Source organism: Nannobrachium achirus (assembly GCF_963921795.1).
Source record: "Nannobrachium achirus genome assembly, chromosome: 24".
Classification (NCBI taxonomy): Eukaryota; Metazoa; Chordata; class Actinopteri; order Myctophiformes; family Myctophidae; genus Nannobrachium; species Nannobrachium achirus.
The window spans coordinates 33333641-33349482 of NC_137831.1; the positions used below are offsets into that span (position 1 = coordinate 33333641).

At 41.9% G+C, this 15842-nt stretch overlaps 1 protein-coding gene across 1 annotated transcript; it reads right to left on the reverse strand.

Annotated features, from left to right (window-relative positions):
- Positions 1-1929: 1929 nt before the first annotated feature.
- Positions 1930-15704, reverse strand: nufip1 (nuclear FMR1 interacting protein 1). The gene is made up of 9 exons (XM_080720683.1): positions 15671-15704; positions 13718-13822; positions 13530-13592; positions 12771-12847; positions 11134-11226; positions 9336-9532; positions 5784-5918; positions 3122-3366; positions 1930-2505 (listed from the first exon to the last, which is right to left on the reverse strand). Exons 2-9 carry the CDS (start codon positions 13733-13735, stop codon positions 2074-2076), a joined length of 1260 nt encoding a protein of 419 aa, XP_080576809.1. The 5' UTR covers positions 13736-13822; positions 15671-15704; the 3' UTR covers positions 1930-2073.
- Positions 15705-15842: the final 138 nt, after the last annotated feature.

Below are 15842 nucleotides of genomic sequence, written 5' to 3' on the forward strand. Positions count from 1 at the left end.
AATGCCTCCTTTCCATGCCATACCTGAAGGCAGCATTCAAGAGAATTGCCTTGTCCAAACTCTCCTGAACTTGAATTCAGCATCTTAAATTGAAATTATTCCCCTCCGTGTAGAAATCCATGCAGTTTATACACATCTCCAGTATTGACTTGATTATGCTTAGTTCAGTGTGGTACCATGCACGCACCGAAAATAGCCGAAGCTCACAACACGTTGTGAGCTTGGAGGTCTGCTATTTTCAATATTTTCACCAAAATACCCTTTTAGGAAAACATTCTCGGCTCGTCCCTGCTAGCCATAGTCAAAGAAAAGTTAAACTACACCTGTTCTTGAGAGATTAAGCTGCCCCCAACCTCGCCACGAGCCACACTCAAAACCCACCTTTTCAGACTAGCATCCCATACCTAATTCTAATCCCCCTTCTCTACCATTATTTCTTACATTTTTAACCTGTTAACAATAGTGTTTCCTAATAAACATGGTTTTAATTTTGTCTGCAAAGCGACTTTAAGTACATGGAAAAGCGCTACATGGTACTATGTATTATTATTAATGACACAATATAAACATCACCTCATGTGCCCCGTTTCTTTTGCCTGTTGGTTCGACTGATCAACATTCGATAAGACGACTCAGTCCTGCACACTCCCTGTGCAGATCACCTATACATCATCAGAGCGAGCAATCACTCAACATTCTGACAGATCTCTCTCTGCCACCCTGCCTCCAGGCGAAAAGCTCCACCACTTCAGATCAGGGACATGCTGGGCCCCTGATTCAGCCCGGGAAAAAAGAGTTGGAGAGGCCCTCATTGCGCGCTATTGAGAGAGATCTCTCTCTATAGCGCTGCTGCTACTCAAAGATTTGCCATTTCAGATCATGACAAGTGACAAGCCACTGGGCCAATTACTGTACATGTTATATTTTGTCGTTGTCGGGTGGAAAGTGAAACCTTGCATGTCCAAAACCGTTTTGTTTTGTATTTATCATTTAAAAAAGGATTTAAACTAGTGAAAACAGACGATCTACAAGCACACAACGCCTCGCACCCGTGAGGCGTCGTGTGCTTGTAGATCTGCTGTTTTCACTACTTTTGTGCAACGGCCTAAAATGTACAAATTTGAAACTTGGAGACAAGGTTTCTGCCCGACAGTGACGATTTACTTTGTTGGCTGCCCAGCCCCCAAAATGAAACGAAGGCCGACATATTTTTTTTTTTTCTTTACCTAATGGCCGGCCTGGACCGGCCGGGAATGAACCAGCCGTTCGGGAGTTGTCCCGCTTTTCCCAATGGCCAGCACGTCCCTGCTTCAGATAGAGCGTCATGACAGCAGTCAGTGTGGTGGTTTATCCGAGAAGGGCACGTTGAAACTCAAGGGGCAGCATATATTATATATATCTTTTTTAACACGAAGACACGCCCGGCATTAATCTTCCAACATGTCAGCATCACTGCGAATTGTAAACATGACACATGCACCTGCAGTGCGGTGAGGGAGGGAAAGGGGGGCTGCGTGCTAGGAAAGTTCCACTCTGTGAAGCGCGACTCCAAAGGCTGTTGCGCAACACTGGAACCTCACAGAGTAAACAGGCACAACAGCCGCACTCTCTGTAAACGTTCAACCTAAACTTGGGCCGTGCCCCTACATACTTGAGAGACACTTGTATTGCTAGTGGCGAGGAATTAAAATTAATTATACCAAACTTGGAAGGAGTTTCTTCCTCTGGCCTGACTTGATGTAGTGTAGAATATAGATTGTCCTAAATTACAACACATTTGAAAATAATACGCCACAAGGATAATAATGACATTTATTTGCATAGTGAAAAAGTGTACGGTCTATGTATGTCACAAAGAGACGTATACATAACTAAAAGTACAAACAAAAACAGATGAGAGAGCGCATGTCACAATCATTGAAGGCTATAGCCCTTATCGCAGCTGACCTCAGTTCAAACCCAACACGAGGCACTTAACTGCATGTCATCCCCCTCTGTTCAAAACAATGATCATTTCATTCAAAAATAACATAATTTCCATGAACTGAAACACGTAAATCATTTTTGTTTTGCTTACATAGCAGCACCAGGGCTCTCCCATATCTCATCATCATAAACATTAGAGCTAGGCAGGACCTCCTCTGTCGAAGTCGTCCTAAGCTCGTGACACTCTTTATCTGTGATATTGTCCTTGGCGTCGAGGACGAGAACCTGTTCTCCCAGCTTGGTGCCCTGCCTCGCCTTTGGTTCCAAGTCCACTCGAGTGTCTTGGGCCTCCCCCGGGCAGACTTTCTCCCTCAGTACAACTTCCTCCTTCTCACACTTTTTCTCTGTAGTTTTGATATGGTTTTCTGATGCGGTGCCGCCGGCTGCATTCGCAGGGGCGTGCCCCGTTGGATCCCCATTCTGAGGTCCATTCTCCAGACCGAAGAAGCCGTTTCGGACGATGTAGCGCACGCACTGCAGGAGGACGTTCCTCTCGTGACGGACATCTGGGGCCAGTAACTGTGAACATTGGAGAGAAAATGACACCAGATCATGACAGCAATGTGTCACTAAATAACATTTTGATTGTTCTTAAAGGAGTAGTTCACCCCCAAAATGACTTTTTTTTCTATTGATTAGTCACGCCATGGAGAGTAGAGTTCAATAATATTTGTTGGTTTTTGTCGCATTCCTAAGACAAAAATTTGATTTGAGTAAATTTATCCTCTTTGATTCCGGATGGTGACCCGTTTCGAAACGGGTCACCATCCGGAATCAATGGGGGTACATTTATTGTTATCACATTTTTGTCTTAGGAATGTGACAAAAACCAAAAAATATTATTGAACTCTACTCTCCATGGCGTGACTAATCAATAGAAAAAAAGTAATTTTGGGGGTGAACTACTCCTTTAAGTGTAATTATTTTCATTGATGCACATACATACTATAGAAGATAAAATAAAACAGTATTAAAATCATCTATCCATCTATATCTATTGAGGATCATAATAATTTTCTTGTCAGATATGTTGGCGTATTGCATTGTGATTAACAATGCAGATGCATTTTCAATTATTACTGTATATGCTTTATACAGTAAATATTGACTGTGCATGTGTACTCTGCCTCCTTACCATCTCCAGCAGGGTGGCACGTCGCTTTTGAGGTGTTGCTTGCCATCCTCCTCTGCCACCCCTTCCTCCTCTCCCCCCTCTCCCCCTTCCTCGGCCCCGGGCGTGAGGGCTAGATTGGGCGTCTGTGGCGTGAGATGGGGGTCTCGAATCCCCGGGAGGTGCCTTATCCTGGGGCCTTGCGGGCAGAGTCTTAAGGAGAGCCTGGTTCTCTTGCAACAGTGTGCTACCTCTCTGTATGGGAATAGCTGAAACACAAAGGAAGATGTATGGACACTTGGCAGATGGCTGGAATGCTGCTTGGGTGAGGAGGATCAGTAAGCGTTGTCTGGAAGGTTGCCCTTTGGATTAGGCTAGAAGTCTTCCGAATGCAAGGCACACTTGGCACACTTCCATCAATTTAAAAGCTTTTATTAAAAGGGGACTGCCCATAAGTCTGAAATCTCATTAGTCCTACATCTCATTAGTCCGAATTTAGTTAGGGTCAGGTTTTAGGGTTAGGTTTAGGCATAGTTTTACTGAGGTTAGGGTTTGGGTTAGGTAGTTTTACTGAGGTTAGGGTTAGGTTTTGGGTTAGGTTTAAGCATAGTATTTTTCACCAGGTTAACTCATTGAATGCCCTTTTCAAGATGGCCGCCAAGTACCAGGATGCCACGTTCCTAGATTTCTAGTGCACGGATCAATTTTTTGTGCACGGATCGTGCACGCCCATTCACCATATATGCACCATATGTGTAGTACTTTTTAACAGCTTTCAAACAAAGAAATCCGCTTGGAAATCCGTTCAGGCATTCATGAGATAGAAGCCTTCAAAGTCAGACAAAACAGCTATTTTTGCCATTTTGAAAGATGTTTGTTATGGGGCTAACCATGCAATTTCGCGATTGCGATCATGCCTAATACATTTTAGGCATTTTTAGAATTTTTTTTATAAAAAAATGTTTTTGAAAAAAAAAAAAAAAAAAAAAAATGTTTTTTTTTTTGTTTTGTTTTTTCCAAAATGGCTTCCAACTCGGGAAACTCGGGCTGTGGCAGCCTGGGACTACTGTAATAACTTGTGAAACTCGGGCCTTGGCAGTCAATGAGTTAACATAACCAGATTCTGACTAATGGGATGTAGGAACAATGAGATTTCGGACCAATGCCATGGCACCTATTAAAATGGCAGTCCTATGAGACAATGAAAATATTCGTTTTTGACTCAACGTTTTAATTGCCTCATAGGAATGCCATTTTAATAAAGGCTTTTTAATTGCGAGAAGACTACCTTGGTGACTATCTATTTTGAAGACTACACAGAAACAGGACTTTAAAAAGTCCCACACATTTTTACCAATTAATTTCCAAAACTTTTCCAAAACTTTCCCAGAATATTTAACCCAATTTCCAGGACTATATAACAATAATTCAGCTCAATAACAAGTCGCTTACTCCTATGCGCAATGGCCAAAGACAGGTAGTGTATGCCAGTGGTTCTCAAACTTGTCAGGCTGTGACCCCTGAAATAATCATATTTTAACTGGGGACCTGGCACCCTGACGAGCACTAAGAGTTGAGAAAAACACGTTTCTATTGTGAAAATAGCAGATCTACATGCTCATGTAGATCGGCTATTTTCACAATTTCTGCCTCTAATATTTGACAATTTGGACAATGTTTAATTTGTAATTTCAGAGGTATTAACAAAATCAATAACCAAAGACAATGCATAGCGATTTTTTCCAGGACCTTCCAGGACCCTTGATCAATTCCAAAACATTTCCAGTACTGGGAACCCTGTTTAAAGGTCTAACAACTGAAACGATGTTGCATTCCCATTAAAGACCCCATTAAAGACTTGCTTTACATTGTACACAAGGTCATTTCCATGCAACAAGTACTGATCGTCAGAAGGAAGCACATGACTGCATGCAAGTCCAATCGTGTATGCGGAACATGCTGTTTGTTGATCAACGCCATTACATTTTAATGGTGTCACTGTTGATGATCTCACAAACAGAAACATGTTTCCTTATTGTGGAAACAGACGGCTGACCTTTAAGCCCACATTAACGCCGTCAGGCGTCTGTGCTTTGACACACAAAACCAAACAGCTCCACCCTCCGCGGGCAATGAATAACGACCCTTCACCAAGTTTACCATTTCAAATATGCGCCGTGAAGGGAAGAGTAACCCCATGACTCTTTGGGTGTAGTTGTACTGAGCAGCATGTCTGCTGGGGCCAGGGATGGGACGATAACGTGATATTATCGTTTATCGTGATTAAAAACACGATAATACGACACAATAATCGTATCGTGGAGATTTAATTTATCGTGATATCGTCCTCCGTCATGCACTGGGATCAATTCAGATTTTATTTGCCGAGCTGCATATCTGGTACCACTTAATTGGTAAAAGGTACTTATAATATACATACTTGATAGTCTTTTTTTCACTCTCTATCAAATGTCTTTGCCAAAAAATAGCAGATCTACAAGCTCGCGACGCGTTGTGAGCTTGTAGATCGGCTAGTTTTTGGCAAATATTCCACCCCAGGATAATGGATTTTGAATATCGCGATAATATCGTAAATCCCGATTTATTTTGTCACAATAACCGTGATATGAAATGTTCATATCGTCCCATCCCTTGCTGGGGCCTGTGTTTTGATACTGAAACTCACCCTCTGGTTCCTCGTCACTATCGCTCTCGGTCATGGATCCGTAGTTGGCCACTAGTGACCCCAGTCCCGAGCTCATCTGTTTGGGGGCCACCACGAGCCCGTCCTGTTTGGAACCCGACTCTTCTCTGTCCGAATCTGGAAGCGTGTAGGAGTGCATAAGGATCAGCTTTCGCACCGGCACCCTAAGATCATTTTCTTCCCAGAAGGGACTTGGCAATACGCGAGACAGAACATAAAGACTACTTTTAAAAGTGATTGAATGGATCCACCAAAATGGATTAAATGTAAATGTCTTAAAAAGGTGGTAATACCACACCAGAACAAATAGACCTGTCCATTAGTGGCATTTGAGTCAACACTTTGGAAGGGTGGGGTCACCATGTGTGTGGTCTCGCATAGCCAGACCATCAGAAATCTCTGCCTATACTAATACAACTGGTGAGGTCAAAATTCAACGTAGACTAGTCTAGAACAGTGGCTTGAACAGGCGCTGACAAACCTAGTCCCACTACTGTGAAAACCAATCATTTCACCATTCTAATATGAAGGCCTGCAATGCTGTCTTTGCATTGGTTAGGGTTAGGCAATGAAGTAGGGCATTCACTGAATATTAGAATATTCGAATATCAAAGTCACTATTTGACGTTGCACACCGAAGTCGAACATATTATTTTATCATTTCTTTCTCTCTCTTTTTTTTTAAATTATTTATGTCTTCATGGTTTATACAGCTTGGCTAGATAGGAAGTCATAAGAATGAGTTGTCAATGCCCCTGGTGGATGAATTGGTTAATGCTCTGTCTATACTGATGTCATGTGTCACATTTGTGCCCCGTAACTAATTACCAGTGGGAAAAACAGCGGCTAGCCGGCAAATTCTATGTCATGATGGAAGAAGAGCCAGCTAATGCAACTGTCACTACTAGACCGAGAATTGCTTGTTTTATTGGATGAAAAAAAAAATATATATATATATATTTCCTATTGAATATTAGACTATTCGATTTCGAATACTTTGAGGTGGAATAATTTGAATACTAAAAATGACTATTTGTGAATACCCCACAGGGGTCCTCAATAGGCGGACCGCGGTCCATGTCCGGACCGCGAGGCACCGCCGACCGGACCCAGGACGAATTATTGTAAAAAAAAAAAAAAAAAAAAAAAAAAAGTGGAAAAACATCTCCACGTTTTTGTTTCCACTTCTCGTATTCATTCACTTTCATTGCATGCGCTGAGTGTGTGTGAGAGAGAGAGAGAGAGAGAGAGAGAGAGAGAGAGAGAGAGACAACGACGCGGTGATTGGCTGATGCCTGGCAACAAAGTATTATGGGCTGTCATGTCTTTGACAACGATGCGCTGATAGGCTGTTGCTACAGACCGCGGATGTTTTCGGAGCAGCAGCAACAGCAGCAGCCACCAACAATGCAACTAGTTATAAATCAGTGGGGTTTCATTCACGCTAAACATCATCAACATGAATACGTTTGCAGGATTGCAAACGTATTCATAATACGTTTGCAATAATACGTATTCTGGAGAATCTTATCTCCAGAGTTTGTCGCGACGTGCCACGGCCCGACGGCCCGTGACGGCTGCCTCTCTTTCTGCATGGATGTTGTTCTCCCATGGTTCTCCCCACCGGGGGAAATGGATGTGCTGTGTGGCAGCGCGCCGCATCCAGTTGGGGTTACCGTGCGGCACAACGTGCGTCGATACCACGATGCGACGCTGCGCAGCCGTCCGCGTTCAGTGTGTGCTCCCCTGTCTCTGACGCGCGACACCTTGTTTTCATATCGATATTCACGTTGCGACACAAGCATAAATTATTCGAAGATTATCCCAGTGTGTTAAAAGAAACCAGCACTAGCGCAAAATATCTCTGCTCCATTGAACATTATGTTCTCCCTGCTTTAATGGGTTGTTTCTCTTCAATCAAGTAATGCCCCCAAATGATTTTGGAGGAGTCCCCAGCCCAGATGACAGTGAAGTCATAATTTAAGGACCCTTTTAATAAAGAAAGAAACGGGAAAAGACCATTACTGCATGAAGCCTGGTGGGCGAGGTTATTACTGTATCAACAAACTACTACTAAAAAAACAACAACACATCAGCCATTGTAAAAAAATAAGAAAGGGATCCCTAATTATGTAAGATGAACAATAATGAGGGCAAGTGGTCATGACCTGAGGGCAAGTAGAACATGACCTGTACTTTCCAGACGGACAAGTGCCTCTGAGACCATGGTGTCAACCCCTGGTTGGTACTTTTTTGTATCTTAGCCTACTATTTAAGATTGACCGACATATTAAAAATAAGCGAATATAAATATATTTTAATATATATATATATATATATTAATTGTTTTATTTTTTCCCCGGACCCGGGCCTGTTTCAAAAAAATATTTGTGGACCTTCAAGATTTGTATTTGAGGACCCCTGCCCTACAATGAAGTTGTAGTTGTTTTTTCCCCCTAATTGTTTCCATGCCAATTCATTGCATTTAGATTAGATGTCACTAGGCCTGTCACAATTATTACATAATTGTATATTTGCAATTATTTGACATAATCGCAATTATTTTGTCATAATCGTCATAATCGTTTATATGTTGAACATTTTTCATATATTTTCAAACATTTTCAAAAACAGTGGAAATTGCAGATCTGCAAGCTCTGTTGAGGTTGTAGATCGGCTATTTCCACTATCAATGTTGTTTTTTTTAAGTATAAAGTTGTCAAATACTATATGTCAGTCATTCCTTTGTATATTTAGGTTATGTGTCATATCTGCCATGTGCAACTTAAAAGCCTACAAGCCAGACAGAAATGTAATTGTCAATGACAAAAACACAATTAAATCGTTAATCGCAATTATTTGAGTGACAATTTATCGTCATGTAAACATAATCGTGACCAGCCCTAGATGTCACCAGATGTGCTGGTGTAGCCACGGGATCAGAGATCTCCACCTACTACTGATTGGGAACCTCTGATCACAAAATGTGTTGTTTGTTTAACCCATTCAGAACGGGTACACATTATAGTGTATAATTATTTTATGCTTTAGAGCTTGTAGATCTGCTATTTTTGAAATACGTGAAAATTAGAATTTTGACCCGATTCTATAAGTGTCTTTTGAAAAACCTATGTTTCTATGTCAGCAATCTGGCTAGCAATCGTCAAAGAAAAGGTCCTTTTCACTTCACTGGAGCTCAGTTAGTCTGTTCTTGAAAGACTACTATGTCAGTGGTTCTCAAACTTTTGAAGTTGAATGAATGATATGTATTTGGCCACGGACCCCCATCTCAAAATATTTAGTTCCAGGGACCCCCCCAGAAGCAAAATTTGAGTTACAAACGTTCGCTTTGAAAATACATATATTCAAAGATTTGCACACATTTTCACTACTTTTTCAAAAATAGCAGATCTACAAGCTCGCAGCGCGGCACTCGGTGCCGCGCTGTGAGCTTGTATATCTGCTATTTTTCTATAGCTAAAGCATTCAATAATTCTAGGCCTATACGTTTGCTGCCAACGTTGAGTCACTCACCCGGGTCACTGTTGACGAGAGCCCCCAATGGATCCCCTTCCCTGGGGGGCTGAGTGAGGGGCGGTGGCCTCCCTGGAGTGCCACTTTCTGGACACTGAGGGCCACCTCGTTGGGGTGCGCCGCCGCTGCCGCCCTGGAACCTCCCGCGACCTCGCCATCCACCTCGGCCTCTGCCTCGTCCTCGGCCTCTCATTCGTCTAGAGACAGAGTGTCAACCCATTAAAAACCGGGAAAGCATCTGTGTCATAGGTCTGAGCGCTGGATATTCAAAAATAGCAGATCCACAAGCTCACAGCACGTCACTTCATGCCACGCTGTGAGCTTGTACATCTGCTATTTTTTAACATATATATTTTTTTATTGTGAGAATTACCGATATAGAGGGCATTTGTAGAATTGGGCTTAGGTCTTAACACATTTGATGCCATTGACGAGTATGTTCAGGTTCTGTGCCATTGAACAGTGTGTCCGTCAACTGATCTATTCATTGTTTCAAATCACGGCCTCATGAAGCCCGGAGTAATGCAGGAACTCAATTTCCCATGATGCTTTGGGCGCATATGTGCAGATCTGCTTCTCCATTCGGGCCAATGCGATTTAAATGCAGAAACATGGATGTATGCTGGTATCTACTCCCGGGTTTGTGTCAACTGGCTGGGATGGGGCTTTTTTCCAACGGGCCGTGGCTACTCGGTGGATCGTCGCGGTAACAGTTTTTCCTTTTCTTGGTGAAAGAGGACACCCACGTTGATGATATGAGAACAGTGTGAATGTGCACAGCGTGGACGTGCTCGTGGCTTCGGTGGGTCTTCAAAATAAGGTACAATCAATGGGGATCAATGCTGGCACTGTCTACCGGCCTGAATTAACAGATATCTGGCATTGAATGTGTTGTGGGTTGAGTCATGCCATTGATTAAATAATTTGTTCAAAAGTATTCCAGACCAAGTATTGAGTCTTACTTTTCAAAAGGCTGACATTTCAGCATCATAAATCCTCATTTTGAGTGGTCTCGTGTAATATTCTGTAATTTTCTTTTTCATGAGCTGTATGCCATAAAAATAAATAAAAAATAAATAAAAACTTTTGAATATTTCACTGCATGTGCAATGAATCTAGAATCTATGAAAGTTATTTTTTGTTTTAATTATATTACAGAAGAAAATGAACTATTACACAATATTCAATTGTTTTTAGATGGTTCTGTATAAGTGGTTAAACAGGCAGATGAGTTCTCTATTCCTGGTGTTAGCTACAATAGAGAAAGAGAGAACATTCTAAATGGAGGAAATGTATGTCATTAACTCATTCGCTGCATTTTAAAAATCTCTTTGAAGTTCCAGGATGCCACAAGTCTTCCATGTAATTCATAGCACGGATCATGCACACCCATGCATAGATCATGCACCACGTGTGTGCACGCTGTTCATAGCTTTCAAACAAAAGAATCCGCTTGGAAATCCGTTCAGGCATTCATGATATAGCAGCCTTTATGTTTTCTTCAAATGTAAACAAACATGGTTGCCATGTTTGAAAGATGGGGTTGCCTCGACATATTATGTATCAGGGACCCCCCAGAAGCAAATATTTGAGTTACAAATGTTCGCTTTAAAAATACATGTATTCAAAGATTTGCACATATTTTCAAGACTTTTCAAAAATAGCAGATCTACAAGCACACTCAGTGCTGTCAGCTTGTATATCCGCTATTTTTCAATAGTTAAAGCATCAAATAATGATTTAACTAAAGTGGTTCTGGGTTAATACGTTATACTCCATTAGTGGAAGTAGTACATACCCAAACTGTGCAGTTTCCAGGACCCCTCCTGTCTCCTCTCTGAACTCCATCAACTTTCTCTTCTTCTCCACATTCTGAAGTGACGGATAGTTCCTGAAAAAGACATAATTGGAATTCTGTTGAACAATAATTGAACATCCATTCATTATTATCCTGAGGGAAAAAATTCCCTTGGCAAATCCTAGCTTTGTCACACATTATAAAATCAAACATTAGGGTTTGGCGTTTGAGAAGCAGGTACATTTGAGATGGAAGAGCATGGCTTACTAGCACCACCTAGTGGTGTGTAATGGTAAAGAAAAAGGTCACTGGGTACAACATTAGGTAACTGGGTGCATATACTGTATATTGCATAAAGGCAACAACTAGGTGATGCCAAAGCAAGGGTCATGGAAGACATATCAAAGACAAACAATAAGCTATGGCGTCCATTAGGGCTGGTAAATTAATATTAGAATCTCTAATATTCCTCGAATATGGGGAATATTTGTATATTCAAATATAAAAAATAACTTTCGATTATTTTTATTTGACAGGGACAATACAAAAGAAAACAATGTAGTAAGCAAGTTATAAAAACAAACAAAATATTATTATTATAAAAACAAATCCTAATAGAAAATGACTTGTTATTGTTAAAAACAGGACACCAGAGGAACGGTCAACAGCCCTAGCGTCCATAGTACAAGCAGTAGTGCTTTCGAGGCCGGACTTGACCGGACGCTGTCCGGCCAATATATTTCCCATATGCATGCGCAGGAACGGCATGGAACAGTGCATGCTAGAACCATAGAGTTATAGGCTATACGAGTAACGACGCACCATAGCCTATCGAATCAAATGGCTATTTGCATAACACGTTTACCAGGTTTACCAGTGAGTGGTGGGTTTGCACATCCCCCATAGATTCACAAGTCGCCACAAAAATAAAACAACGACAAACAAAACTATGGACTCTCTGTGCTCAACGCGTTAAAAAACGAAAGAAACATCTTTATCGAAAATAATTGTAGTAATTCTTTTCAAACGACAGGTAAAACAAAACTGTTCATGTTCTGTTCATCAATAAATGTTTCATTTGCGTTAAAAAATAAGTCTTTTATACTGGACGCAGTGGACGGAAAAAACACACAACGCTCCTGAACCAAGGAGCTGGACCTTTTCTTTATTTTCTTTTTTTAAAGTCAGACCAAGATATTATTCATTGTCACGTTAGCAATCATTAGTATATTAACTTAGAAAGGATCAACCTTTTGATTTGAGGTGGTTTTAAAGATGGCCAGGGTGCACTTTTTCTTCTTTTTTTGAACCGACGCGTCGGGCAGGTTAATGGTTTAATATATGGATAGGCTACTTTAATACCTAGGCTACGTAGGTTTCCAGTGGTGACTGACTGTATGTGCATTGTGCGTGCGTCCTCAGGCTAAATGGCTCGATTACTTTGTACTGTTTGAGATTCGTTCCAAGCAAACTTTTAGTTTCTCTAAGCTGCGCAGTATTTTCTATTTGCTCCATGCGCACATGTAGGCACACGCACACATCTAAAGGCACGCGTGCACGTGACGTCAATAAATGACCGTCCGCCCTGAAAAGAAAACACCAAAGCACCGCTGATTACAGGGTTTATTAGTACTGACTTGCGCCTCTCCTCTCTCCATTTTGCAATTTCCTCCGGTGTGTCCAGCTTGATTCTTCTAGCTCCTGGAGCATGGTTCTGTAGATATTTGGAAGAAGAGAGAATGCTGGTATGAGACTAGCTATCGTCTGGGAGTTTGGATATGGTATATTGTGATAACATATCGCCTAAGTGTTTTAGGTGATATTTTCCTGGTTTAAAAGCACTATTGTTGAGGGTGACTGTCTCAAATTTCAGCCAATAAACATTTGCACAATTCCACTACACATGAGCACAAAATGTTTACCCGTATAAATGAAGGCTTTAATTAAGATGTTCTTAAACATACCTTCCATTGGTATCTATGATAACTATAACAAATTCAGGCATAACTTTCAAATATTTGATTTGTCTGCATTACTTGGACATATTGGAAGTAGTGTAATAGTAATAGTCTTCTTTAGTTTTCATATGGGCAAAGACTATATGAACATGAACCTCTTTAACCATATAAAAAGGGTCCCCCGGGACTCTAGAGCGGGTCCGCTCCCTTTTTTCCCTCTACACCAAAATCTCTTTGCAGAAAATAGCCAAGCTTGTCAATTTGCCATTTTCACAAAATGTTCACCCCAGAACAGGGAATCTAGGGTTCAAGTGGATAATCAGTATTGGCTGATATTTATTATAATCATTGGCTAACATTATTGGCCAGTAAAACATTATGGTTATTTCCTGCTTGCTAGGCAGATTGTTAAGATGTCACATTAGTCAGTACACTTACATTTCTCCAGTGGATGTTGACTATTTTCTCATGAGCAGTGAAGGTGCAATCCGAAACTGAACACTGAAGAACAAACAGATTATATGATTAAATCACAGCGTTGCCAGTAAGGGATAGTGTGCCAAATGCCATAAGCAGACAGGGCACATTTTGAGAAAGCAATTTATGAGTAAATTAACTTCAGTTACCTTAACATGTTGAGACATGTGTTCATCATACTTTTCTTGGTTCTTAAAACCCCGGTCACAGGTGTCACAAAAATGGGTAAATTCTGGTTCCTTCTTATTCTTCTGCTGTGGGTTAAAAACAAGATTAGACTCGGGCTGTCACCATTACACATTTAAGTTGAATGAATTGTCACACTAGCAACTGCAATTGACAATTTAATTGCGTGTTTGGCATTGAACATTGGAACATATGAATAAAAAATGCATTTCTTGCACAGGGATAGAGAGACAGCCGCTGATCGGACCGTCCGTGTCCGGACGGAGCAAGCTTGCTCCGTCCGGAAACGGACGGGGACTGAGCGGGAGCTGATGTGTGAGCGGGAGCTGATGTGTGAGGACGGACGCTCGGACGGACGGACGCTCGGACGGACGGACGCTCGGACGGACGGACACTCGGACGGACGGACGCTCGTACGGACGCTCGTACGGACGGACGGACGCTCGTACGGACGGACGCTCGGACGGACGGACGCTCGTACGGACGGACGCTCGTACGGACGGACGCTCGGACGGGCGGACGGACGGACGCTCGGACGGACGGACGGACGCTCGGACGGACGGACGGACACTCGGACGGACGGACAGACACTCGGACGGGCAGACGGACGGATGGACGGACGCTCGGACGGACGGACGCTTTGTCGTACAGACGCGTGGGTGGCGTCATATGACTTGATTAAGAGATCTTGACCTTAATTGGTGCAACAGGAAGTGCCCTTCGCCAAACAGGAAGTGCCTATATATCTCATGAACCGTTTGTCGTACAGACGCGTGGGTGGCGTCATATGACTTGATTAAGAGTCCTTGACCTTAATTGGTGCAACAGGAAGTGCCCTTCGCCAAACAGGAAGTGCCTATATATCTCATGAACCGTTTGTCGTATGATTATGATCATTGGACTCGATTCATCAAGCACTTTACAGCCAAATTACGCCCATATTCTTTTTCTTACCGAATGTAGGAAATTCCCAAGTTAGGGGTCAGATTCATCAATGTTTTTTTTTTGTCAGGGATTTTGAAGGTAAAACAGAAATATAAGCCAGATTTAGTCACTTTATTTACACTATATTTACGACCAGATTGATGAATCGGGCCCATTGTGATTATCTCAATTGCAATCCACCGTTTGTCAGCCTTCTGATTGGTCCCTGAGACTCCCTGACTGGCCAACCAGAAAAAAAACATTCACTTTTTGCTATCGGGGGTGGAGTTTGTGCAGTGGAGAATCTTGCTTCAGGCTTTCAACAACGGTCCGCACTGCGCGACACGGCGTGCGTCTAGTACGGCCACGCGAGGTGATCGCGATTTCGCTCAATATAATGAATAAGCTTCAACAAACTAGTTCACATGGACCTTATCAATATAACTAAGAGTTATTATTTTTATTAATATCACGTAGATGTGTTTTTTTGGGTACTTTATATAGCTGTAATGAGGCTATGAAAAAAAGAAAAATCCCATCCACTTCCACTATAAAAGAATCTGCAATGGTGATTCTGTCCCACTGGGATTAAACAAATTAAAACATATATTTTCGGGGAAACCCCCTGTTTTGCAATGTAACTACTGTACCTTTGTCTTCCCTTTTTATTAATATCACCTAGATGTTTTTCCTTTGGTACTTTAAATTGAAATAATGAGGCAATGAAAATACCCTCTCCCCCCATTCACTGCCACTATAAAAACAATCTGCCCAGGGTCATCTGTACCACCATAGTAACAGGGCAGAATGGGCGGGATTTGCAAAGGGGAGAATTAGACAATTATGTAATAATTGTGACATCACACCAAACCACTCTTCTTTGGTATCGTTTCTGTATAACCAAAGAATAGACACAATCAACAATAGACCATTGTGATATTTGAACAGGACAGACTAATGTTCAGCTGACCTTTTTAGGGACCTTTTTTTACCTTTTTTCCCTGGTTGTTGTAGGGAGCTCCGTTATTCTGTCTCCCACCCCGATGCCCACCTTGATGTCCTCCACGGTAGAAGTTCTGTCCTGAAAGGGCCAAATGTTTCAGGCATGACAACATATTCCTCAACTGTGCCAGACAGCAGCTTACACAATAGCAGCATCTAGTG